Source organism: Electrona antarctica (assembly GCF_951216825.1).
Source record: "Electrona antarctica genome assembly, chromosome: 15".
Classification (NCBI taxonomy): Eukaryota; Metazoa; Chordata; class Actinopteri; order Myctophiformes; family Myctophidae; genus Electrona; species Electrona antarctica.
The window spans coordinates 12,822,577-12,847,579 of NC_136796.1; the positions used below are offsets into that span (position 1 = coordinate 12,822,577).

The following is a 25,003-nucleotide window of genomic DNA, read 5'->3' on the forward strand; positions in this document are numbered from 1 at the left end:
TTGGTGGCAGTGTTGAGAGGTACAGTGAACTGCACCCAGGCAAGCTTGGCAGGCTGTAAGAGGCTATTGAGGCAACACAATTTAGCCGACTTAACGGACTATATTCTCATTCTCACAGGACATTTTGCTTTTACATCCTACTTGGGGCCCAACCCAAGTAATAATAAAGTGTTAATGGCAACCTGGTGAATATGGTTAGTTGCCTTCACACCATACCACTTTAATACCGTACAACCACTAAACCATGCCCACAACACTGACCATGAGTAGCACCGCCCTACATAGTTTTGTGTTCTTCTTCATAAACGGTATTTAATAAATCTACCATTATTTCATGTGGTTACTTACAATTATGTCACAAGTGCTGAGGCCAAAACAGGGCATCTCATGCCCTCTGGTGGTAAATAAGCCTTCTAAAATAGATTAAACTACCCCTGAGAAATAAGCCAGTCTTCCTTTAATGGATGAATAATCAACATACTCTACTTCACGGCCTTAATTTACACTCAGATTTAAAAAGAATTTGAAGTAAAATATATAAAATAAAATAGTATAAAATACTTTTATTTACAATGTAGAATAATTAAAACCAATCACATACAAAAAAAAATCTATTTACCCCCAAAAAAGCAAACATTTAAAACCATAAAAACAAACTGGAAGCAAATTTCTAACGGTATGTACATGAATTTCAAAGGACATACACAAAGTAGTCCAATCAAGTAAACTGACATAATGCAATAGGCATTATTGATTGAGTCAGACACAAACTGAAGAGCCAACATCCATCAGACATAGAGCACCAATTATTGAGTGTCCTTAAGTTTGCCCATTAAGCATATCAAGCTTGTGTGAGTGAGCGAGAACCCACACACAAAGATAGGTGGCGCAATATCCTGTGTGTGTTTTACTGGAATTGTAATAAATAGGTTAAACTTTGGACAAAACAGGACTTTGAGATATCAAGCAATCTGGGCCCATCAGGCTGGAGTCGGGTATGAATCATTTCCGCACAAATTGGAAAGGTTGAGGAGGGCTCAGTCAGTGGAAGGCCGCCACAAGCATGGTAATGTGATGTGAATGCTCGTGCCAACATTAGTGATTATCAACGAATGTCTCCGTCTTGCATTGTCGAGTCACCTTCTCAGTTCTCCAGGAAGCTGAATATACTCCGCATGGGGCCTTGAGAGGTCTGTCCTACGGGGTTGTTTACCCTGCATGGTCTCTTAGCAGCAGGGTTCAGAGCATCAACTGGACCCCTCTTCTTCACCTGGGGTTCAAACACATTCTGAAATTATTCTAAGAAAGCAACTAATTCTGAGATTATTCTAGCAAAGCAAAAGTAAGCGCGAACAATCAAAAGATGACAAAACTTTGTTGAATGACTGCTTGTACAGACAGAAACATGTTTGTGTAATGACCCTCACAAACAGAGCTGCATATCACAGTAATTTTCTTGTCACATGGTGGTTTCAAATTGTTAAAATGGAGTAAAGGATGCATTGAAATCCAAAAAAAAGATGGTGAGAAATGTCTTAGAATGACACACTCTGGGCTCTATTTTCGTCCAAACCCCTTATCCCTAAACTTCGTTGCCTTTTTTTTTTTTTTTTACCATTTTGAAAAACATTTTTGAATAGTTAAAATAGTATAAAAAAAAGAAGAAGTTTAGGGATAAGGGGTTTATCATGGACGAAAATAGAACCCTCTGTCTATAAAGAACTTAAAGCGGCACTATGTAACTATTTTTTTTAATGAAATGTAATTTTTGTTCAATCTGTATGTTAAGACTTAAGAGTATGTTAATACAATAGAACATACAATTGGGGTGGTTGTCGAGACAATTAGACCGTGACAAAGGTCATGTCTCACCTAGACACAGGATCGAACACATTTGGCCCTTTTTCTGCTTTTGATAGGCAAAGGTCGTCAGGATCGGGAGTTGAATCCACAACACGCCATCAGGCTAACGCCGGGGCTCCACCGGACGCGTTGAGTCTCCGTCGCGTGCGTCAAAAAACGAACCGGGGCAATTTTAATGCAGTCACGCAACGCAACGCAGGCAGTGGAGCCACCCTTCATTGATTAAAAAGGGAACATTCCCTGACGGTGACGGCGACGGAGACGCACCCGGTGTTAGATTGCCAGCCTAGGTAGCCGGACCTCTAGGTCAGCCCAGGCCTCTAAAACACAAATTGACGTGATGCTCAAGATTGCATTTATACCCTGAGCAACCAGGCAGGCTATATTAGCTCAATGGGAAAAGGTTCAGCACTTGTGCAGGAAACCAGGTTCAAATCCGGGGGTAGAAAAGTAAAGTTACATAGTGTAGCTTTAAGAAAAAAAATGACATTCAGACACAGGAAAAAAAATAAGTTAATTCCTACAGTCAACTCTATAGGATCAAGAAAGCACCATAATCTGCAAGTTTCTATACATTTATTACACACAGAAACAGTTGACATGGAACTTTGACATGTGACCCCCCCAGTTTAAACTGCTCAACCCTTACATCTTCACTCTGTATGGCTAGTATGAGTAATATGAGCTTTGGCTCCACCTAGTGACACAATATTAAAATGACACCACCTCTGACAAAAGTAAACTTTAAACATACTCATGATATGACTATCATGCAGGCCTGACACATGAAAGAATTCCAAGCTCTCACACACGGTTTCATTTACAAATAAACATAAAATAAATGTGTCCTGAATCTGAAGAGAGCACAACATCGGCTTCTTAGTGAAATGTTCAAATTAATAAATCAAAAAGCATCCAAGTTTTGCGTGTATATCCTGTGGCTTCACTACATGTACACCTTTCTATATATATATATATATATATATATATATATATAAATTATATATATATATATGCCCGACTTTAACTTACGGCTACTCGCTTTAGTCTAATTTAGCTGTGTACTTGACTTCCATTGAGCTACTGTTAGCCAAGAAATTACATATTTAATTGAAAAACGTAAACCCCCCCCCCCCCCCCCCCCAAATGTTGATATAGTTTTCTGTTGAAAATATGTGGATTTGGACAGCAGACAAATACCGTTAAAGTATACATTTGCATTAATGTCTAAAACTGTAGCCCTTGAAAACCACAACTGGGTTTTAACAACGGTGTTTGTTTGTGGTACAAACAATGCTGTGTTTAGTGGCCATTGTACCTGCATGTGAAACATAACCTCACTCACCGGTTTCTTAGTAGCGCCTGAGGTTTGTGCGTCCTTCTCTGGAGATAGTGTTTGGAAGAGGAACCCGCGGGTGTTTCGTGGTGCTAGGGGGTTCCCCTCCGAGATGGACCCCAGCTTCAGCTTTTGGAGGACAGCACGAGGCTGATTCAGTAGCGAACCCCTCCTCACCTAGGAAATTGAGGGATTAACACATGTCGAAGAGAGCAGAGATCTCATCAAGACATCTTGAGAACTTTGTACAGAACAGTATGCCATCTGTAGCAGTGGCTGGTTCCCAAACACTTAAGCTTGAGAGGCCCAAAAGAGACATTTGATGTCTCCGAGCCAGGACGCAAATTACCGGTAATGAAAATGGCTCACCTACAAAATCACGATTTGATTTCTTTAGGAAGTTTTTTTGAAAGATGTTTTTAATATTTGTAAATCTTTTGAAATATATATAGTTATTTTAATGTAGTATAGGAAACAAAATAAATTAAATAAAACATAAAGGGATATTTACTCACGACCCACTGTTGGGAAACCTAACTTTTCCCTAGAGTTCAACACTCTGTTGGTTGGACCCACATTATATCTTATAACACCAATACAGTACAATGTTTTGAATAAGCCTTTTACTGTCGAAGATATTCACCATTACAGGAAATAACAATAAAGCGACCAGAACTGTAGTGGGAGAAGTAAGAGGTACAAGATGACAAAACAAGCAGAGAAAAGCTTCGACAACATATACTATAACACAACACAACCATTTGACAATGGCTTACCATCGGTTGCGAGGGTCTCTGGAATGGATTTACAGTTGGTGCCGTCATCTCTGGCTGTGGTGCCACAGTGGGTTCTGTGTGGAAGAAATTAAAAGGACATCAGAGCCATTCATTTAGTCTTAATCCCTTAATGTGCTGGCGAAAACAGACACATTTTCTTGAAAACATCCTGAAAGGGAACACATGCGCTTGTCCTTTCACTTCAACCTCCAATCCATGACCAGCTGCCTTGACCTGCTTCACTGCTAATGCATATTTTCTCCAGTACAGTAGCTAAACTTAGCGTAGCTGCGTTTCTCTGAGTGGGTGACACGCAAGGTGTCCTCAAGTGATGACCAACTGGGTGAAATGAATAGACAGCCAGGGACCAAGCAGGGTTGGGGACAGTACTGCAGTATGGCTGTATTCTTGAGATTTGCAGACAATCTTGCCAATATTAGCAAACAGAACTGTTATCTAGCTACCAGGTTCTTATCAAACACCACTAGTAGCTAGCCAACAGGATAGTCAACAGTGTGTCCACACTGGTCTCTAGATCGGTTTTCAGGACTTGCAATGTAGTGTGTCAAATTGGCTGGCTCCACCTTTTTTTAATATCTGCTCTGAGGAAGACCGAGGCCAAAACATGTGACTGTCAAGCATTCTCAATAAATAAGAATGTGTATCTGAGCTGGTCTTGCGTGCCGCTTTTTCCACTTCGGTGGCATCTTGAACTTAGTTATATTTATAGCTGAGCACCCACTGCCTAAACAAGAAAGCATCCAGAGCTAGCGCACCTGCCTTTTTTTCCCTTAACTAAAAACGTAGTGCATCTGGAAAAACAAACACAAGATGGTATGCCAGACTGACCTTTCCTCTGCAGAGTCTTGGCCGTTACTTTCTTGGCTAGCTTCATAAACTGGCTGTCGTCCTCTCCGATGTTCTCATCGTCTGCGTCCTCGTCCAGGTCCTCCCCCTTCCTGGCTTTGGCTTTCTGTTCCGACTGAGACAGTGGGACACACAAACACAAGAATGACGACAACTCTGTTCCAACTAGGATAGTGGGACACAAACACAGGAATGACACCACCACCACCACCACCTGACATCTTAAACAATTATTATTGCCATTCTTTTTTCTGGTATTTCTGCAATTAATGTTCTCAAACAAACTTAGCTAGGCAGTGTGGTGGACCAAGTAATTCACTGGTACAAGTGAAAGTCAAATTTGGGGCATGCCACATGGCTGTCTGCACACATTGAGGTTCATTGAGGTGAACTTCTCTTTGGCCATGTTGTTCAGTCCCAGACTGCACAAAATGGGCAAAAGTTCATACCTCAATAGTTATGTCAAATATTTAAATAGCGATACAATGTACATTTTACAGGTCAATCACGCTCTTATTTAAAATGTTAAATCTGCTATTTAGTTTCAATAGCTCTGGCAGAATCCCTGTACGATATCATTGTGTACATGGCCTACATACGATATGTATTTAGCACAAACACAGCCTTACCTGTTCTCTTAACCACTGCTCCCTCTCCATTCTCTCCTTCCTCCTCTGCACCTCAGCCTGGTCCACATCCCCTTCCTCCTCCTCCTCATCTTCCTCACCCTCTCCCATCCCACTCATCTCAAAGCCATCGTCTCCTGCCAAAGAAACAAAAAGTTAGGTTGGCACTTGGCAGTTTAGGACAGCATAGTTTTAAACCAAGGCAGGGCTTTATTGTCGTGCAAAACAAGGTCTACATACCCATGTTCTTCCAGCGGAAGCTGCGGGCTCGTCCAGGACCATCGGAGTGCAGGTCCCCGTCGGCCAGGAAGCGCTCCTGGTATAGCCTCAGGGCACGTTTATCATCATCCATCACCTGTTTCCTGTTGTATTTATGGGTGATGGCAGAAGTGAATTTGTTAGAGGTGCTCTGATCAGGGTTTTTGAGACCGATCCCGGATTGTTTTTCTCACGATCAGCCGATACCAATCTTGTGAGTAAGGACATTACATGTCAAAAGCCACGTCAAAACTCTTCCTGTGTATGTGGGGAGGAAGGGGAGAATGTTTAGGCCTGTCACAAAGATGCAAAACGAAAGCTTTGTCTCCTTATAGGCTGTCTACTCTGGTTGCACTGGGTCCCCATTGCCCCACCATCTCCAAAATCTCGTCATCACATCCCCAGAGACGGCAAGACGGCGGGATGCTATTTGTGCCATACCGAGTGAGCACAACTTTTAAGTTAGATCTTGTGGAAGTGTTAGTGTGTCATTTAAAAACACTACTATTTATCAAATATGGTACGACAGCTGCTACTTACATGTGGATCTTGTTAACTTGTTGCTGCAGCTCTTCCTCCGACGGAAGGTCATCCAGCAGCTCCTCTTCCTCATATTCACTTCCTCCTTCATCATCCTCATCATCACTGCCACTGCCAGACAGCTCAGCCTCCGAGTCCAAGAATTCAGTCAGCCGCCTGAAAATGCAAAGAAGGAGGGGGGGGGGGGGGCAACTGAATTCAAGGCTTCTACTTGAGGGAATTTCCTTATTAAAATACCGGTATATCACTGAGGGCATTTCCTCATTAAAATACCGGTATATCACTAAAATCTAACTTTGGGCTCAAGTACAAAATTCAAAAGTTGTTTGGGTAAATTATGGTAAATTTTCAGAATGGTATCTACCATCTACGTATGTAAAACCTCAGCAAAAGAAACAAGCGAACCAGCAACTGTCCTGCACTTACAACTTCTTCTTCTTCTTCTTTACAGGGCGAGGGTCAAAGACAGCCTCCAGCTCTTCATCCTCAACCTCATCATCCTGTTCCTCTCCATCTTCTGCCTCTTCATCTTCTTTTTCATCTTCAGTCTCCTACAAAAACAATTTACAATTACAATTTAGGCATTTAGCAGACGCTCTTAATCCAGAGCGACTTACATTAAGCAAGAACAAAAAGCATGGGAATACATCACATATGTAAAATGCATGTATCGCGTGCGTAAGCTAAGAACGTGACTAGAACATATCTATATAATGACACTATACATATAAACTATACATATATGCTATACTATGCTGTACATATATACTATGAAGTGCTATGACTACATACAATGCACTTATTGTGCTGTCTACATGACATGCTATAAGTCAACACACAGGTTGAATGTCGCGTCGCTTAGATCGCCAACACAAGACATACATGCATGTTGTACACAAAGTTCAAAGGGCTTACCTGGTCACTCTCGCTGTCCAAGTCTGACAGAATTCTGAACTCACATTCATCCTCTTCCTCCTGCTCTTCCTCAGGTTTCTTCCTTCTGAAACAGTTGTTCTTGTTAAAACTTCATTCACATTTCTGAGTGATATCTGTGGTGTTCATAGGTGGCATCAAATAAGTGATAAGCTAGCTCGTAGTAGGGATATTGTTTACATAACATCTCATGCAAGTCTAAGTGAGAGGTCATCAGTTGTCAGTAGTCTGCTCAACAGATTAAATATTTACATTTACAGTATATTATGGAACACAAGTACACAATACTGCCAAATTCCGATTTATTTATCATCTAGTTTAGTTAGAACACTTTTTACCTGTCAACTGTTGAAGCCTTTTGAGCTGTACTTGAAACGGGCCGTGAGGGAGATGCATCTAAATGACAGATGGGGTAGGCAAAATGTAAATAATGTCTTCTTCTGCAACATATACAGTAAGGTGGAAAAAGGTCAAATTGTGTTATGCCAGCATACCTGGACTAGGGAACTTTCCAGAGCAGAGCCCAAGCAGCTGGTCCATGCTCTGCATGTCTGTGCTGTCATTCTTCGTCTCGCCCTCTGTCTCTCCAGCCTGTGTGGAGGAGGGGAACACCCCTGAGCACAGCCCCAGCAGCTCATCCTCCTGTGTGGAGCGGAGCTGCTTCCTCTTGCCCTCTGTCCCTCCAGCCTGTGTGGAGGAGGGGAACACGCCCGAGCACAGCCCCAGCAGCTCATCCTCCTGCGTGGAGCGGGGCTCTCCGGCCCTCCCTGCCGCCTCCGCCGACGCCTTACCCGTCCCGAAGACTCCCGAGCACAGGCCCAACAGCTCCCCCATGTTGCCGTCCATGGCGTTCTCGTCCATGTCGTCCAGAACCAACTGCCTCTTGTGCGAGCGGGGCGCTCCTGTGCGAGGCCCCACGTTGAGGAAGCCGTCTGCGTCCAGCAGCTGGGACTGGGTGTCATCTTCCAGGGAGAAGCGGCCGTGGGAGAAGCCTTCGAGGCTTGTGCCCGGCGCCGCACCACCCAGGGGGCCAGAGTCTGCGCCAGGCGAGGGCGGGGCATAAAGGTCCTGAGAGTCCTCCACTGGTAGAGATAGAGAGGCTTCAGACATCTTACCTGAACTCTGATGGACACAGAGAGAGAAACAGATCAATTTAATACACCCGTGTTGCGTTGCGTTGTTCGAATTGGATGTATATCTATTTATATTAAAATCATTACATTACTTATAACTACCGGTACTGTACTGTACTGTACTTAAGAACAATTTTGAGATATTCTTTCCAAGTACTCTACTCCAGCAGGAGGCAAATATAGAGCATCGCAGTCCCGCACCGGCGAGCGGCCCGGAAGAGACTTTCCCATTCATTTTTCCCATAGACGTTTCAGAAAGTATTTATTTAAAGACCTTTAAGCCTCGGACAAAGCCAACTCGGCTCCTGACAAATCATGAATTTCTTTTGGGCCAAAAAATAATTAGAAAGAAGAAAAAAAAGGGCAGGGTACAACATTTTAAGAGTTGTTTCTAAGTATTTGTTTGGCCCAAATATTTGGGCTTATTGTCATGATTTGTCAGGAGTCGAGTTGGCTTTGTCTAAGGCTTACAGGTCTAAGGGTGGCAGCAGGGGATGTACAGGGTTTGATGAGGGCCCAGGTAGGGCTGGGCCTTAATTTTCGGGCTGGTTGAGAACTCTGGTTTTCGCCGGCTGCCAGGCGCAGCTGCCCTAATAACTTTGGGGCGGGGTCTAGAGTTTGAATGGACAGGTATCAGTCAAAAGGGGGACATCGAAGAGGAAGGACAGATGGGGAAGGCATATGGAATGTCAGAACAGGTCAGCTCCATATGTGGAGATCTAAGGGTGAGGTTTGAGGTCAGATGTAGAGTTGCTGGCCAATATTGATGACATCAGGGATCTCCATATATGGGCATTCCCATATATGGGCTTAATATTGATAACATCAGGGATTTCCATCCCTGATGATGTCATGTGATATCATGAGGCATGACCATATATGGAGGCGTGGGGTGACGGACAGACTGACAGGAAATGCACGTTTTCGCAATTAACCACTCCAGCCCTATAGATACATTTCAGCCATTTGAAAATAGCCGATCTACAAGCTCACAATGTGTCGCGTATTGTGAGCTTGTAGATCTATTTTCAAAAAGATAAGAGAACACTTGAAAACTTGTTAAATGGGACATTCTGCATAACGAGTAGGCTACATTATGCTTGGGCATTTTAAGTACATTTTGACACCAATACTTGTGTTTTTACTCAAGTACATTTTGAATTCCGGACCTTCACTTGTAACGGTATTTCTACATTGCAGTATTTTGATAACGTTACTTGGGTAAAAAAAAATCACACCCGTGTGAACTGAGTGGTGTAAGGTCTTATATAGCCTGTCTGACGTAATGAAATCACACCCGGGTGAACAGGGTGAACATAGCAACCATGCTAATTTTTTCTGCACAGACTAACAAAGCCAGTTGTAGGAGTGGTTTACACCAATCAAAAATGTAAAGTACTTTTCCCACCACTGTTTAATCGGGGTATGTTTGAATTACTCACCTTAGAGGCAGAGCCGAGGAAGCTGGGTCTGAAGAAGCAGGGCGAGGGGGAGCGGAAGGCGTTGGCGTTGAACGCACCTCTTCCCGTGGAGCGCTGGTGACTGACAGGCTGGTAGGATGGGATCATAGAGCCCAGGAGCTCAAAGCTACCGTTGTGGCTGTTGTCCTTTGTCATGGACAGGGAGTCTTCCTCCTCTATGAGAGAGAGAGAATGTATGAAGTTTGTTTGACTCCATAAGTGTCTCCTTAACTAGAAACTTTGTTAAATTCAAAGGAAAGTTGGCATGTGGTAATGAAGCTCTTTAACTAACAACATAAGCCCTATATGCTGTATGTGGTGGGGGCGGCCATAGGGCGGAGTCAGTAGATAAACGGAACAGAAAGTGCCTGGTTTGTGCCCCAGTCTAAGTGTGCCTCAGCAACTGCTCCCTGTACCAATAGCTCTCACTGCTCCTAATAATGTGCAAATATGCAGTAACAAAAATACTGTGTGGGGACCAAATTATTATTTCATCGTACCACAAATATCAAAAATACAAACTTGCATTTTATATTTAAAATGGATACAAAAAGATTAAATGTTTTTAATTTGCACAAAAGTATTACGGCAGTGTTAATGGTTAAATGAAACTGGAAAGAAAGTGGTGCCAGTAATTATTATTTTCGTTCCATTATAGCCTTTAAGATACAACTTAAAACTTAAAGAGTTATTATCAAAAAGATTACTCACCCGTCTTTGTCTGGCTGTCCTCGCCCGAGGCACAGGTTCTTCTCACACCATCACTGGGAGCAGAAAACAAAACATCAATTTGCAACAAGAGCTTCTTTATTCTTTTAGTTAAATCTTTACTTTAGCAGTATTCTGCTCTTGTGTCAAAAAGTAAAATAAAAATAAAGAGATGGAGACACAACCGCATACCCAGTGCGAGAGCAGGAGCTGCCAGCAAAAAGCAAGAGTGTTCCATCAGCATTGAGGTTGGGTGGAGGACAGCGTCCCTTCAGCCCCACAGGAGACGGGCTCCTGATACTCTGGACCACACTGCCTCCGTCCTCATCTTCATCTTGCTCATCTCCTTCCTCACCATCATCTCCTCCTAGCAGGTCATCCACACACTGGAGGAAGGGGACACGTGTAAGTGCAATGGGGATGCTGATAATGTAACAAAAGACTCTTGGAATGAGTCTATGGTCTGCCACATCTACAGTATAGAGGGGCGACCTAACAAACTGGCCATCTTACCTCCTCTCCCTCAGACTCATCTGTCATCTCCTCTTCCTCCTCTTCCTCACCACAGTCTTCGTTGTCTAAGCGATGAAGTTCTGCCTTACGAGCCCTTCCCTCCTGCCTCCGCAGGGCCATGGCCTGCTGAAGACGCTGCTTCAGACTCAGCAGCTTCACTCCTGACAAAGACAATGGCCACAGGAAGGTTACAGTCAGCTGGGTGATTTCACGTACAATATATACATGTGCATGTGGCGGGTGTGCGATCCCATACCAGGCTTGGCAGCAGCGGGCTCGTCCGAACCCTCTTTGACAGTGACGGTAACAGACTCTTCACGCAACTCCTCCTGTCCAGAAGGGGTGCTGTCTTTCCGGATGATGCTCAGCTGCATTGTGCGCTCTCTCTGGGGTCTTTTCACAGGCTGCGTGTGGCGAACGTACCGTTCCTGCAGGGCTTTCACTCCTGGGAGAACGAAGGAAACATCACTTAATTACAGACCAAGGGACTTTGGTAGGCTGAAAGTAATGTATCTGTATATACATTTTGCCCCTGGGTGTGGTTACTAAGCAATTCATTCCTAAAAATAGAAAGTGAGTTTGTGCTCTGGAGGCAAGTGATTAAATAAATATTCTCATTGTTGACTGCCTTTAGGCCATTACTAACCAACTGTGTTCAAAGACTAAATTAACTCTTGACTTACCAGGGTTGGGCTCCAAGTGAACAAAGTATCCGTCATCAGCAGACAGTTTGGCAATAGGTGGAGGTTCCAGCCCCAGCTCTCTTAGCATAGCCAGTTTGTCCTTCTTAGGCTTGGAAGGGCCCTGTGCTGCAGGCTTTGCACTTGTTGGATCAACAGTGACTGTCTGGGGAGGAAGAGGCTGATCTAAAGCACTGGTTCCACTTCCAACCTCTGCTTGAGTATCATTCACAGTCCCCATTTGGCTCAGTCCAGGTAGAGAAATAGCCATCTCCTCCTCACAGCCTGAAGAAACTTTGACTTCTGCCCCATCTGCCGTCATAGACTCCTGGAGACTCTCAGACAGATAAAGCATTGGGCCCGATTCCTGTTCGGCATCCAGGCTTGCAGGCTGTTCTCCAACCTGGTTGTTGATTTCTTGCTGTGGGGAAGAGGTGGCAGCTGGCTGGGGTGGGGTCTGGATATGGGTGGAGGATAGATCCAGAGAGGGAGCAGCAGAGTCCTGCTCTACAGGTGGTTGTTGTGGCATACTGGGTGAGTTGACACTGACAGGAGGTGGAGGAGTTGGAGTGGCATCCAGTATCCTGGCCTGATACTTGGCTGATCTGTCAGAAGTGAATGAATGAGGAATTAGCATGAAGGTTGTCGTTATAATTTCAAACCATAATATCTTTGCAAATACTGTGTTTATTTACTTAAGAAGCGCCATGGCAGAGCCCTCTGGCCTGGTTCTCTTCTTAAAAAACTCATCAAGAGTTTTGGGTTTAGGGATGTAGTATGGCAGGCCAATCGTAGACTCTGCCAAGAAGCACAGTAATAGACACGTGTCATACATACACATGTCATCCATACTGAACAATAAGAGATGTAAAGGATGTCATTTCTGAAATTAGCTTAACAATTAACTCCAATTGTGAATTAAAACATGGGTTAAAATATCAAAGGAAAGCATCATCAAAACAATCTGATAAAGATGCTCTGAAAACTGACCTCTGACCAGCCTCTGAGATTCACTGTGGAGCTGCTTCATGGCTTCTTTACTGGCCCGGGCTGCCTTTCTCTCCTAAGTACATCACAGAACAATCCATGAGTCAACAACGTTAATGGAAGACAGTCAATAAGAACAGCGGTCATGGGTTGCCAAGACAGGAGCACTTTATGATAAATGTATAGTATTTCATAACTCAATCTTGGTCATTAAAATTAAAATGTGCAGTCCATACCACACGCTCAGGTCTCTCTGTCGGCTCTTCACCTTCCTCTTCCTCAACCTCATCCATGTAAGGCTCCTGGAGGAAGAGAAAACCATTTAATTCCTTAGTTGTTACTCTTATTATAAATCCCACCACAGTTATTATATCTTCGTTGTTATATTGTTAGCACAGTCTACTCTGTAAAGTATGTCACAGCAACATGTCACTGCACATACTTGATTGAATGACAAATAAAACCTCTTTGAATCTTGGAACTCAACCAGACTTCACAACCAGTTTTTCTTACATACAGAGAGGGAAGTGAAAGACTCACTGGTCAAAAGGACCCCAAAGCATCCATGTAAATCAAACAAACATAAACAACCACCCCCACAGTTCATGGGGGGTGAAAGTTTGCTGCTCTGAGTCTGACCGACACTGTCACCTAACTACCAGCAACATTTTGTTATCAGAAGCTTTATAGGTTGGTTTGTAATGTTATCAGAAGCTTTATAAGTTGGTTTGTAATGTGGCTTGGATAATCCTACCAAAAGCAACTTGCGTACGAGAAGATGAAAGGGAAATCATGGCATAATTGCCTCCGCTGTCAATGTATGAATGCAACACACATTATAAAGTGCTTTGTTCTAAATGCAGACATTTCATCCGATTCTGATATTTCTGTGGTAAACATCTCATCACTGCCTAATGTGATTAACTTGAACAGTGGCATGCATGCAACATGCTCCAGGCAAACTTTGTTTTGTACCTTGTGTTTTTTGGCCTTCAGCTTGACGGAGGCTCTGATGGCATCCAGAGATTCCTCCTCTTCCGACTCCAGACCATTGTCATACAGGTCTGTGTCACCTAGGAGACAGCCACTGTCGTTCAGAGCCCGAGGATGAGGTGTGTCCTGCAAATAGGCAAATAAATAAATGGCTAAAAAGTTACACTACTCACACACAGAAAGCCTGCACACATAAGTGTTTAATTTGGCATTTGAAACATTCCACACAGGTGGAACATGCCGATTTGACCAGAGGCAGGATCTTTACAAACCTCACTCATCTCAGTGAATCGCTCGTTCTTCTTCTTCAGTTTCTCCACTGCTTTGCTACTCCTCTCCCTTTTCTCTTTGTGCCTCTGGCTTCTCTCCCTCTTCTTCCCCTCTTTCTTCGATTTCACTTCCTCTTTCTCCACCTCTCCGCCTCTCTCTGGCTCACTCTCCTCGCTGTCGACAGGAGCGCGGGCTATCTTCCTGCTCTTCTGTGCTCCTTTCTTCTTCTTCAGCTGCTGCCTCTCGTCCTCGTCGTCCAACGCTCCCGTCTCCATCTCCTCCACACTGGACGCAGATAACTCCAGAGCGTCGGGCATGGCCGCCCCGGTCCCCTCGGCTGCCTCCTCTTCCTCGTCACTGTCCTGGAGAGCCTTCAGACAACGAGGTTTCCTGTGAACCATGATGTCTTCTTCGTCGTCAGTGTCTGCAAACAAATCGAGGCATTAGAAACACTGACCATCCAAGAGAACCCACTATTTGTGTTTTAGGGTTAGTGTCTTTGCAGGAGTTTAGCAGTCTATAAGAGGATCGGTCCGTCTCTGTGCGTCCAGACTCCGGAGCTAATCTCGCAATCCGCTTGACCAATCTGCATACAATTTTGTATGCACTCCGTCAAGTCGGCCACAAAAGTAGCTCAAATAATGTAGTTTCTCGTTTTATACTCTAGTAATTAATGGGAGTCAACATTGTTGCTCTGATTGGGCTGGCAAACTATATGGCCTGCAGTCTGTACTAAAGACATTGTTATTAGCATGTTTTGGGTTTAGACAACTTTTTATTGTTGTGGCAATTCACCTGGATGGTCCTCTTTACTGTTGGTTGTCTCCATGACCATTTCCTCTGCAGGAGAGCCCATTCCGCTGTCTGAATCACTCCCTGCTGTCTGGACCACCGCTGGGAGCTCTTCTCCCTGGTCGAAGAAGACATCAAATTAAGATTACCCTCCTCCCACACAGCAAATGTCACTTATGAACATGACATTGGCATTTACTTATTGACTACTGCTGAGTTCACAACTATTGTGCTAAAACCTTCCCAGAGCAACTTGCCAAGCAATGAACTGTTAAATATGATCATCCATAACATAGTAGGCCTCTCATCATTTGAGAGTGCCTAGCAAGAACTGTATGCTTTCAGCAGTTTGTTATATTTGGCTACTACTACTGCAATGCAATAATCTATACAAATGTGCCTATAATGTTTTACACTGTATGATATTGTACGGTCTGTCTAGCTCTGGTCCATAGCCTTAGAAGCAGTAAGGCTATGGACCAGAGCTACGGTCTAATAACATCCAGCTCAAAGTAGTAGTAGCATTTACGTTTAGCTACAATACACTTGCAATATTCGGGTTAATAGACATCCAATCCATAGTAGCCTACATTAAGTCATATTAATGCTGATAATCGTTGCATTAAATGCTGCAATACATAGTAGTTGTAAAACAACCAAACAGCTGCGAATTTGTGGCGCCTTGAAAAACCAAACAATGAAAACTACGTGCAGCACAGAAGTTAGCTAGCAGTAGCTTGCTTACAGACAGCCTTGTTTTCCGCCTTTGTTAATCACTTCTTGTAAGCAATCCACTTCAGCAAAAGTGCTTAATTTTGCAATCAACGGAGATTACAATTTTTTAAAAGCGATTTCCCAAAGTAAAACAACGATTCTATTCCCACAATGTGACCATAGGCCACCATCCAACTCAGCTGGCATGCTACACAAATAAAAACCTTGTACACAAACAAGGGGGTGGAAAAGGTACACACGTTTGTCGAATAGATCATTTAAAGTTACACGGTGCAAATTGTCAAGCATTTCCTCACCTGTTGTTGAGACTGGACGAGGCTCATCTTTATTGGTTCTTTATGCTGTTTATTTGTGTAGAGGAAAGCTTCGTCTAAACGGGAAGACAACGTTTACGTTTCACCAATCATAACAGGCAAACACAAACAAATGCCTGTGCGGTAAATATATTTATTTTATGCTGTTAGGTCGCATTTGAAAGGTGGATTATTATTATCTGATCGTCTATCCTTCTTCCTCCCGCCTGATCTCTACACTGAATAGACTTTTTGAGCTTTCGCGCGGACGCGCGCCGTGACAGCTGGTGGAGCGTTTCCTCCGGCTTCCTCTGTCAATCTCTGACGTTTCACTTTCCCACTGGCTAGTTGTTGAAGAACATTTAAACCCGCCCACGTTGAGTTGGTAGCGCTCGTTTTACAAACCTGGAACGCCTGGTTGAGCCGGCGGGGCGGACTGGCTGGGTTTGATAGGATACAAGCATTCAAGCAATAAGGCCTCCCGCCCATCCCACACATTTCTATAGTCAAAAACAGACGCGGTGTAAACGAAGGAAGGAAGGAAGGAAGGAAGGAAGAAAGAAAGAAAGAAAGAAAGAAAGAAAGAAAGAAAGAAAGAAAGAAAGAAAGAAAGAAAGAAAGAAAGGATCTTTATTAAATGTACTTGCATAAGTAAAACAAGCAAAACAAATAATACAACAATAATATAAAATGCCTGTTACAAAAGGTTTGAAAGAAAAATTACAATATATATTTAATAATGTATACACACAAAACAACAAAACAAAATGTAATGTCAATGTTATATAAAATAGTTTAGCTGAGCCAATAACTATATATCAGTGCAGTGGTTCTCAACCAGTGGTCCGGGGACCACCAGTGGTCCTTGAGGGGGTTCCAGGTGGTCCCCAGCTAAATGCAGAGTTGGTAACCATGGATGGACCCACGTGTAGTAGGCTATAGATCTTTAATTCTCGAGAGTGTAAAATGAAACCAAATAGACCCATAAGGGGTTTAATTTTACTCTCTCAAGAGTTACATTATTGTTAAACACCTGCATTACTTAATTTACAAAGTCTACACAATTAGAGAATGGAGAAAAAATCGAAGAAATTCCATAAATTAGAAGACAAATGTTTAAGAAGTAGGGAAAATAGCTGATCTACAAGCTCACAACGTGGCACGACATGTCGTGTCGCGCCACGTTGTGTGCTTGTAGATCTGCTAAAAGGTTTGGGAACCACTGCTCTAGGATGCCCTTCCAGTGGAGAAAACACTGTCCTCTACTGGCTCTACATGTTCTTCTACAAGACAAAGGAAGTGCCCTCTCTAGTAGGCTACCTCTCTAGGGCAGTGCATGGTTCTCAACCTATGAGAACCACCACAACCAATACTCACACTTACTGCGAAGTGAAGGGCACCCACTGTTTTTTTATTTGTTTATGTTTTTTGTGGCTTTCGCCTTTATTTTATATTTTTTATAGAGGGACAGACAGTGGGCTGACGGGAGATGGGGAGAGAGATGGGGGAGTGAAATGCAGTGAGGGCCGTCGGGATTGGGAGTCGAGCCCGCGGCACACTGCCAGACTTGTGCTACCGGCCGAGGTGCCTGGACCGCTGAGCCACGGCCGAGGCCCACCCACTGTATTTATATCGGCCACATGACCTCTTACGTAATCGCTTAGTGCTCTAAACGCGCCAGCCAGGAGCTAGGCTCGACTGACTGGGGGACCTCCACCCCATGCAGGCAGGGTACGTGCTGTTGACTACGCTCACAGTCTGTGCCAACAGATGCAATACCGCTACCACCAAAGTAGCCACGGCCGGGAGGTGAACCCAGGACCTCGTTCAAACAAGCCGCGTATGTTACCAGTCGGCTAAAGAGCCATGGCCCAATGGGCGAGTGTGCAACGCAGCCACCTATAGCCTACACCATCAGACCGCCCGATTTCAAACTTGGTGGTGCGTGTGTGGCAGTATAGGCAATGGGTATTGGCATAACCGTGTGCAGGGGGCATCCCAACTCACATTGTTCCTGACTTGAATCGTTCCCGAATAGCAATACCAAATTCAGCATCTGCCTGTGTAAATCGGCATTGTTGGTAATGGTTTGTGTATCGTGCGATGTCAGGCCAGAAATTGACCAGTCTATATAAGTTGTTGGAACTGAACTTAGATGTGCACTTCATCTGAGCACTACTCACAAACACATTAAGAGCTCTATAGATCAGCAGAACAATATAGCAATAGATTTATATGACTTATGACTTATTTTATATGACTTACCGTAAACATATTTTGAGATTAAAGTGCAAGAACATCAGACAAAATAAAACTTAATTAAACAAAAATAAAACGATTCACAGGAGGCAGGCAGTGATCAGCCCATGTGCACAGTGCAATGGTTGGCCAGGATGATGAAGGGGATGATATTAACCCAGATCTGTGGCAGGAGGCCTGCTGGATTGTCATCAGCTCCTATTTTGATGAGAAAGGTTTGGTGAGTCAGCAGCTGGATTCATTTGATGAGTTCATTCAGATGTCAGTTCCGAGGATCGTAGAAGATGCCCCGCCCGTCATTCTGCAGGCGGAGGCCCAACACACCTCTGGAGAGGTGGAGGAACCGCCGAGCTACTTGTTGAAGTTTGAACAGATCTATTTGTCCAAACCTACTCACTGGGAGAAGGACGGTGCGGCATCTCCCATGATGCCCAATGAAGCGCGACTACGCAACCTCACATACTCTGCCCCACTGTACGTAGACATAACTAAAACCATCATTAAAAAAGGTGAAGAACAGATTCAAACGCAACATCCACAGACCTTCATTGGTAAAATACCCATCATGCTTCGCTCCACCTACTGCCTACTGAAGGACTTAAAGGACCGCGACCTCTGTGAGCTGAATGAGTGTCCATTAGACCCTGGAGGTTACTTCATTATCAACGGTTCAGAGAAGGTCCTGATTGCTCAGGAGAAGATGGCCACCAACACTGTGTATGTGTTTGCCAAGAAGGACAGTAAATATGCTTATACTGCAGAATGTCGCTCCTGTCTGGAGAACTCCTCCAGACCCACAAGCCCCATCTGGGTTAGCCAGATGGCCAGAGCGGCACAGAAGAAGTGTCCTAATATAGGCCAGAGGATTGTATCAACTCTGCCTTACATCAGACAGGAAGTTCCCATCATCATCGTGTTCCGAGCTCTGGGCTTTGTTGCGGACAGAGACATCCTGGAACACATAATCTATGACTTTGATGACCCAGAAATGATGGAATTGGTGAAACCCTCTCTGGATGAGGCCTTTGTAATCCAGTCACAGGAAGTGGCTCTGAACTTCATAGGGTCGAGAGGAGCCAAGCCTGGTGTTACAAAGGAGAGAAGGATTAAATATGCCAAAGAGGTTCTACAGAAGGAAATCCTGCCTCATGTTGGTGTCAGTGACTTATGTGAGACCAAGAAAGCTTATTTCCTTGGGTACATGGTACACAGACTCTTACTGGCTGCTCTTGGTAGACGAGAACTGGATGAAAGAGATCACTATGGCAACAAGAGGTTGGATCTGGCTGGACCTCTATTGGCTTCCCTCTTTAGAGGGATGTTTAATAACCTGTTGAAGGAAATCAGGATTTATGCCCAGAAGTTCATTGACAGAGGAAGAGACTTCAACCTGGAACTGGCCATCAAAACCAGAATAATCTCTGATGGTTTGAAGTATTCTCTGGCTACTGGCAACTGGGGAGATAGCAAGAAAGCTCACCAAGCTAAAGCTGGAGTGTCCCAGGTGCTGAACCGGCTGACCTTTGCTTCCACCCTCTCCCACCTCCGTAGAGTCAACTCTCCTATCGGCAGAGACGGAAAACTGGCCAGACCACGTCAGCTGCACAACACTAAGTGGGGAATGGTGTGTCCAGCTGAGACACCTGAGGGCCATGCTGTAGGTCTGGTGAAGAACCTAGCACTCATGGCCTACATCTCAGTAGGCTCTCAGCCCTCTCCTATCTTAGAGTTTTTAGATACGTGGAGCATGGAGAACCTAGAAGCAATCTCACCTTCTGCTATCGCTGATGCAACTAAGATCTTTGTGAATGGATGTTGGGTTGGCATTCATAAAGACCCAGAACAGTTGATGAATGAGCTGAGAAATCTGAGAAGGACAAAAGGGGACATCATTGTGTCTGAGGTGTCTATGATAAGAGATATCAGAGAAAGGGAGATCAGGATCTATACAGATGCAGGGAGGATCTGTCGCCCCCTGCTGATTGTTGAAAAACAGAAATTGTTGCTGAAGACTCATCATATAGAAAAACTGAAAGAGAGAGACAGCAACAACTACAGTTGGCAGGATCTGGTGAACAGTGGTGTTGTGGAGTATATTGATACTCTAGAGGAAGAGACTGTGATGTTAGCAATGACCCCTACCTACCTACAGGAGAACGGTAGTTACTGCTCCACATACACCCACTGTGAGATCCACCCATCCATGATCCTAGGAGTCTGCGCTTCCATTATACCCTTCCCTGACCATAACCAGTCTCCCAGGAACACATACCAGTCAGCTATGGGGAAACAGGCAATGGGGGTTTACATCACTAACTTCCATGTCCGTATGGACACTTTAGCCCATGTGCTGTATTACCCGCAAAAGCCCCTGGTCACCACTAGATCCATGGAGTACCTTCGCTTCAGAGAACTTCCTGCTGGTATAAATTCCGTTGTTGCCATCGCTTCATACACTGGTTACAACCAGGAAGACTCCATTATTATGAACCGATCAGCTGTTGACAGAGGGTTCTTTAGGTCTGTGTTCTATCGGTGCTACAAGGAGCAGGAGTCAAAGAAAGGCTTTGATCAGGATGAGAACATTGAGAAACCCACCAAGGATACATGTCAGGGAATGAGACATGCCATCTACGATAAGCTAGATGATGATGGGTTGATAGCTCCAGGGGTCAGAGTCTCAGGAGATGATGTGGTCATTGGGAAAACAGTTACTCTGCCAGAGAACGATGATGAACTGGACAGCACCAACTGCCGCTACACCAAGAGAGACTGTAGCACCTTCCTCCGAACCAGTGAGACCGGCATCGTAGATCAGGTCATGGTCACTCTCAACCAGCAGGGATACAAGTTCTGTAAGATCAGGGTTCGATCTGTTCGAATTCCTCAGATTGGAGATAAATTTGCCAGTCGACACGGCCAAAAGGGAACTTGCGGAATACAGTATAGACAGGAGGACATGCCTTTTACATGTGAAGGAATCACTCCTGACATCATCATAAATCCCCATGCCATCCCATCTCGTATGACAGTTGGACATTTAATCGAGTGTCTGCAGGGAAAGGTGTCTGCTAATAAAGGGGAGATTGGCGATGCCACTCCATTTAACGATGCTGTTAATGTCCAGAAAGTTTCCGACCTGCTGTTTGCGTATGGATATCACCAGAGAGGAAACGAGGTTTTATATAATGGCTTTACTGGTCGTAAACTGACGTCTCAGGTTTTCATTGGTCTCACATACTATCAACGTCTCAAACACATGGTGGAGGACAAGATCCACTCCAGAGCCAGAGGACCCATCCAGATCCTCAACAGACAACCTATGGAGGGGAGATCACGTGATGGTGGTCTCCGGTTTGGTGAGATGGAGCGTGACTGTCAGATCGCACACGGCGCTGCTCAGTTCCTCAGAGAACGTCTGTTTGAAGCTTCAGATCCATATCAGGTGCATGTATGTAACCTGTGTGGGCTGATTGCCATTGCCAACACCAGGACACACACCTATGAATGTAGAGGGTGTCGCAACAAAACCCAGATTTCTCTTGTTCGGATGCCCTATGCCTGTAAACTTTTGTTCCAGGAGTTGATGTCAATGAGCATCGCTCCTCGAATGATGACCAGCTAGGACAACTTCCGGTTAACTGTCCTATAGTAGAACTTCATTATTGTGCACAATTTTCCATTATAGGCCAAGGAAGTAAATCTTGTGTGTCTGTTTGGAGCTGATGTTACAAACCACTAGAGCGATCAGCAACATTATCTCATGCATTCTGTCAGTACTAAGGCTATCATAGAATATTTAACTTTAACTTGTATACTTGTAAAATGTATGATGTATGTAAGTGAATAGGGCTTGGATTACATATTTGGGCAAAGCTAACGTCATCAATATGATGGTCAGTCACAGGGAAATGTCAATCCACTGTCAATAGTTGACCCCATCTTTCAATTCACAATAGTTTTTGTGCTACGATAAGATATTGTACTTCTATCCAAGACTTGAAAGATTTTTTTTTACACAATAGTTCCCCATTTTGCGATTTTCTTGGTGAGAATGAGTCCAAAAACAAAAAATCTTTTATCACATATGAAAGTATTGTGTAAATGCATTTGGTCCACTGACATATTGTTTACATTCTCCATGTTTGGCAACACACATTAAAGATCATTTATTGGGGCGTGGTCATGCCCAAAAACGTATGTCTAAAGAGATCTTTAGACGTACACTTTGTCCAAATAAAAAGTTTAATATTCCAATTTCCAAGTATATTTTACATATATTGCATTGAGGATGTATGCCTCCCAACCAGTTGCTCAAATAGGACATGATGAAAAGGAAAATATGGCACTATATAATCTGGAAGTATAGAGGAATGGCAGTAATGTTGGGATGGAGCAGAAGGAAGGCATATTCTTTATCAGGTTCAAAGAAAGTGGGTGAGAACAGAAGGTACAGTATGGGAAGTAGTAGAGAGGTCACCATAACATGTGTGATGAATCTGATCATGTGATGTAATCCTGATTGGCATAGCTTTATATAAGAAATGGAAGTTAATGGAGGTCTTACTGGGCTGAAAGCTTTCCCAAATTTGAGTCTTAAGTCAAAATCATGTCATAGACAAGTCCAGGATCCACATTGTTTTATAGAGCAAGTTTGCCTCCATTACATTTCCTCATATTGGTTATGTGACAGAAACGTTACACAAAGCTCGACCAATTAATCCGGTTGGGTTGGCCAATCAGGGACATACATGTATAATAAGTGTGAACACACAGATAATTTGTGCATTCTCCTCAGGCTTACAGATGATAGTAGTGGCCTTCTGGTTCTTTGGTCTCTCCGAACTGCCATTCAGCACCATGCCTTAGTCCGGCCTTAGCCGGGGGAGTGCAGTGGGACATTTGGTATATCGTTTTTTTAATGGCCTAAAATATTGTCTATATACATACATTCATGAATCCACTTACTGTCGGTATTGAGCAATTTGTTTTGTAGGGGTTTATATGTGAATGAATTGAAAATGGTGGGCCCTATTGTAAACAAGTGTAATGCGTTATGGTGTCGTCCACTCACAGTTAACAGTTGTTTTATTGAGTTGTACTTGAAATGTACTGTAATTCTGCAAACTGTTAATAAATCAATCAATCAATCAATCAATCAATCAATCAATCAATCAATCAAACCATACCATTAAAACGCAAAAATGTCAACATTTCATTATGCTTTAAGTAGCATGTGACATATGAAACTATAATGGGTTTTCATGATTCTGAATCCATTCAAAGCATTAGTTTTGCACAAAAAACACTCCTTGGGCTAAAAACGGCCATAGCCGTCATCACAAATGTGACGAGGTCAGCATATTTTGGGCACATTTTGGCAAGTGGTTATTACTTGCGCAAGCAGAGCGTGCAAGTAATGTTATTAGTCAGGTGCTACGATGCAGCATATGATATCATATGCTGGCACGGGACATACGGAAGCAGACCGTGCAGGTATGTTTTCCGTCATGCTACGAAGCGTATGTCCCATGACGTGATGAAGATATGTACCAATGCCAGGGTATAATTGGTTTACGATGGTGACGTAATGATGATATGTTTCAGTCTCGGGTGGATTAAAGGGACATACGCATCAAACCACCCGAGTAACCACATTATACCACTAATCAACTCAGAAATTACATATACATATATACATATATCCATAGACATATGAGCATATGACGTGATGAAGATATGTACCAATGCCAGGGTATAATTGGTTATCGATGGTGACGTAACGATGACATGTTTCAGTGTCGGGTGGACTAAAGGTAATGCCCCTATGTATACATGTATGTAATCCGACACCACTGCCATAACAGGCATAAGTAATCATTACGTTATATGCTGGCACAGGACATACGGAAGCAGACCGTGCAGGTATGTTTACCGTCATGCTACGAAGCGTATGTCCCATGACATGATGAAGATATGTACCAATGCCAGGGTATAATTGGTTTACGATGGTGACGTAATGATGATATGTTTCAGTGTCGGGTGGATTAAAGGGACATACGCATCAAACCACCCGAGTAACCACAGTATACCACTAATCAACTCAGAAATTACATATACATATATACATAGACATATGAGCATATGCGAATAAAAAAACTAGAGGATAGAAAGAAAAAGCAAAACCGTAAGAACAAAGAAAAACGTAATAAAAACCGAATAAATGAAAACGATGGACAACGAAAGGAACGGCTTTCAAAAAGACGGAATTCATGCGTTAAAAAGGATATGAGTAAAATACCCCTTGAAATTCAAGAAAATAAAAAACTTAAGAGAAACAGACGACTTCGACATATCCGAACAAAAGAAACGGATGAAAGACGAAAGGAACGGTTGGTTATGCGTAACAAAAATCTCAAGAATATGGGAATACAAAAACTAGAGGAGATCAACGGAAATTAAACTCATAAACTAGAACTGTGTGATCGAAAAATGGATACAAAGAAAAACCAAAACCATAAGGACAACCAAATACGTAAGGAAAACCAAATAAATGAAACCGATGGACAAGGAAAGCAATGTTATTGAGAGTTTAAAATAAATAATATTATACTGTATACGTAACAACATGTTTTTTTCAATTAATATATATTCTTATATATATATCCATGACTTATTTTTCTTTGAGAAACTACAAGTGGATCCTGGACACTTCTAAAACGATGGGACTGTATTTCCTTTATAGATAGAAGATTTTACCATACTTCAAAATACTTTTTTTCCTCCAAAAGCAAGGTACGTAGCAAATAGCTAAACCTAATAATTCAATATTGCAAACGTTCTTTCACAGAGAGGCTGAGATTTCAAAGTTTGTAGCGGTCTACTTGCACACTCTGCTTGCGCACTAGTAGGCCATTTATGTGTGCAACAAGCAAGTAGGCACTCGACAGAGTGCAGTTCTAGTTATATATAAAATTAACA

The 25,003-nt window shown here is 43.3% G+C and overlaps 2 protein-coding genes across 4 annotated transcripts; one reads left to right on the forward strand and one right to left on the reverse strand.

Annotated features, from left to right (window-relative positions):
* Positions 1-538: 538 nt before the first annotated feature.
* Positions 539-16,081, reverse strand: clspn (claspin). 3 transcript variants are annotated; one of them, XM_079522399.1, is made up of 24 exons: positions 15,767-16,081; positions 14,739-14,853; positions 13,946-14,367; positions 13,656-13,799; positions 12,917-12,982; positions 12,684-12,756; positions 12,389-12,491; positions 11,697-12,298; positions 11,270-11,458; positions 11,014-11,174; positions 10,693-10,886; positions 10,504-10,556; positions 9,775-9,968; positions 7,694-8,321; positions 7,538-7,595; positions 7,182-7,263; positions 6,693-6,817; positions 6,267-6,422; positions 5,709-5,830; positions 5,472-5,605; positions 4,825-4,957; positions 3,976-4,049; positions 3,209-3,376; positions 539-1,270 (listed from the first exon to the last, which is right to left on the reverse strand). In XM_079522399.1, exons 1-24 carry the CDS (start codon positions 15,791-15,793, stop codon positions 1,145-1,147), a joined length of 4,149 nt encoding a protein of 1,382 aa, XP_079378525.1. In that variant the 5' UTR covers positions 15,794-16,081; the 3' UTR covers positions 539-1,144. The 3 variants fall into 3 exon arrangements, with proteins under 3 accessions (XP_079378525.1, XP_079378524.1, XP_079378523.1); XM_079522398.1 differs by having other exon boundaries at positions 6,696-6,817; positions 7,182-7,266; XM_079522397.1 differs by having other exon boundaries at positions 7,182-7,266.
* A 2,062-nt stretch (positions 16,082-18,143) lies between these two features.
* LOC306937927 (DNA-directed RNA polymerase II subunit RPB2-like) lies at positions 18,144-21,647 on the forward strand (the record flags this gene model as incomplete). The annotated part of the gene is made up of 1 exon (XM_079521953.1): positions 18,144-21,647. The coding sequence occupies one exon, from the start codon at positions 18,144-18,146 to the stop codon at positions 21,645-21,647; it is 3,504 nt and encodes a 1,167-aa protein (XP_079378079.1).
* Positions 21,648-25,003: the final 3,356 nt, after the last annotated feature.

What these genes read in the sequence shown, in the direction of transcription:
- clspn (XM_079522397.1), bottom strand. Translation starts at nt 15,793, where the DNA reads ATGAGCCTCGTCCAGTCTCAACAACAG. An exon ending in CAGAGAGACCTGAGCGTGTG is followed by an intron (nt 12,757 to 12,916) that starts GTATGGACTGCA and finishes TGATGTACTTAG; the next exon opens with GAGAGAAAGGCAGCCCGGGC. An exon ending in CTTCCGCTGGAAGAACATGG is followed by an intron (nt 5,606 to 5,708) that starts GTATGTAGACCT and finishes TTTCTTTGGCAG; the next exon opens with GAGACGATGGCTTTGAGATG.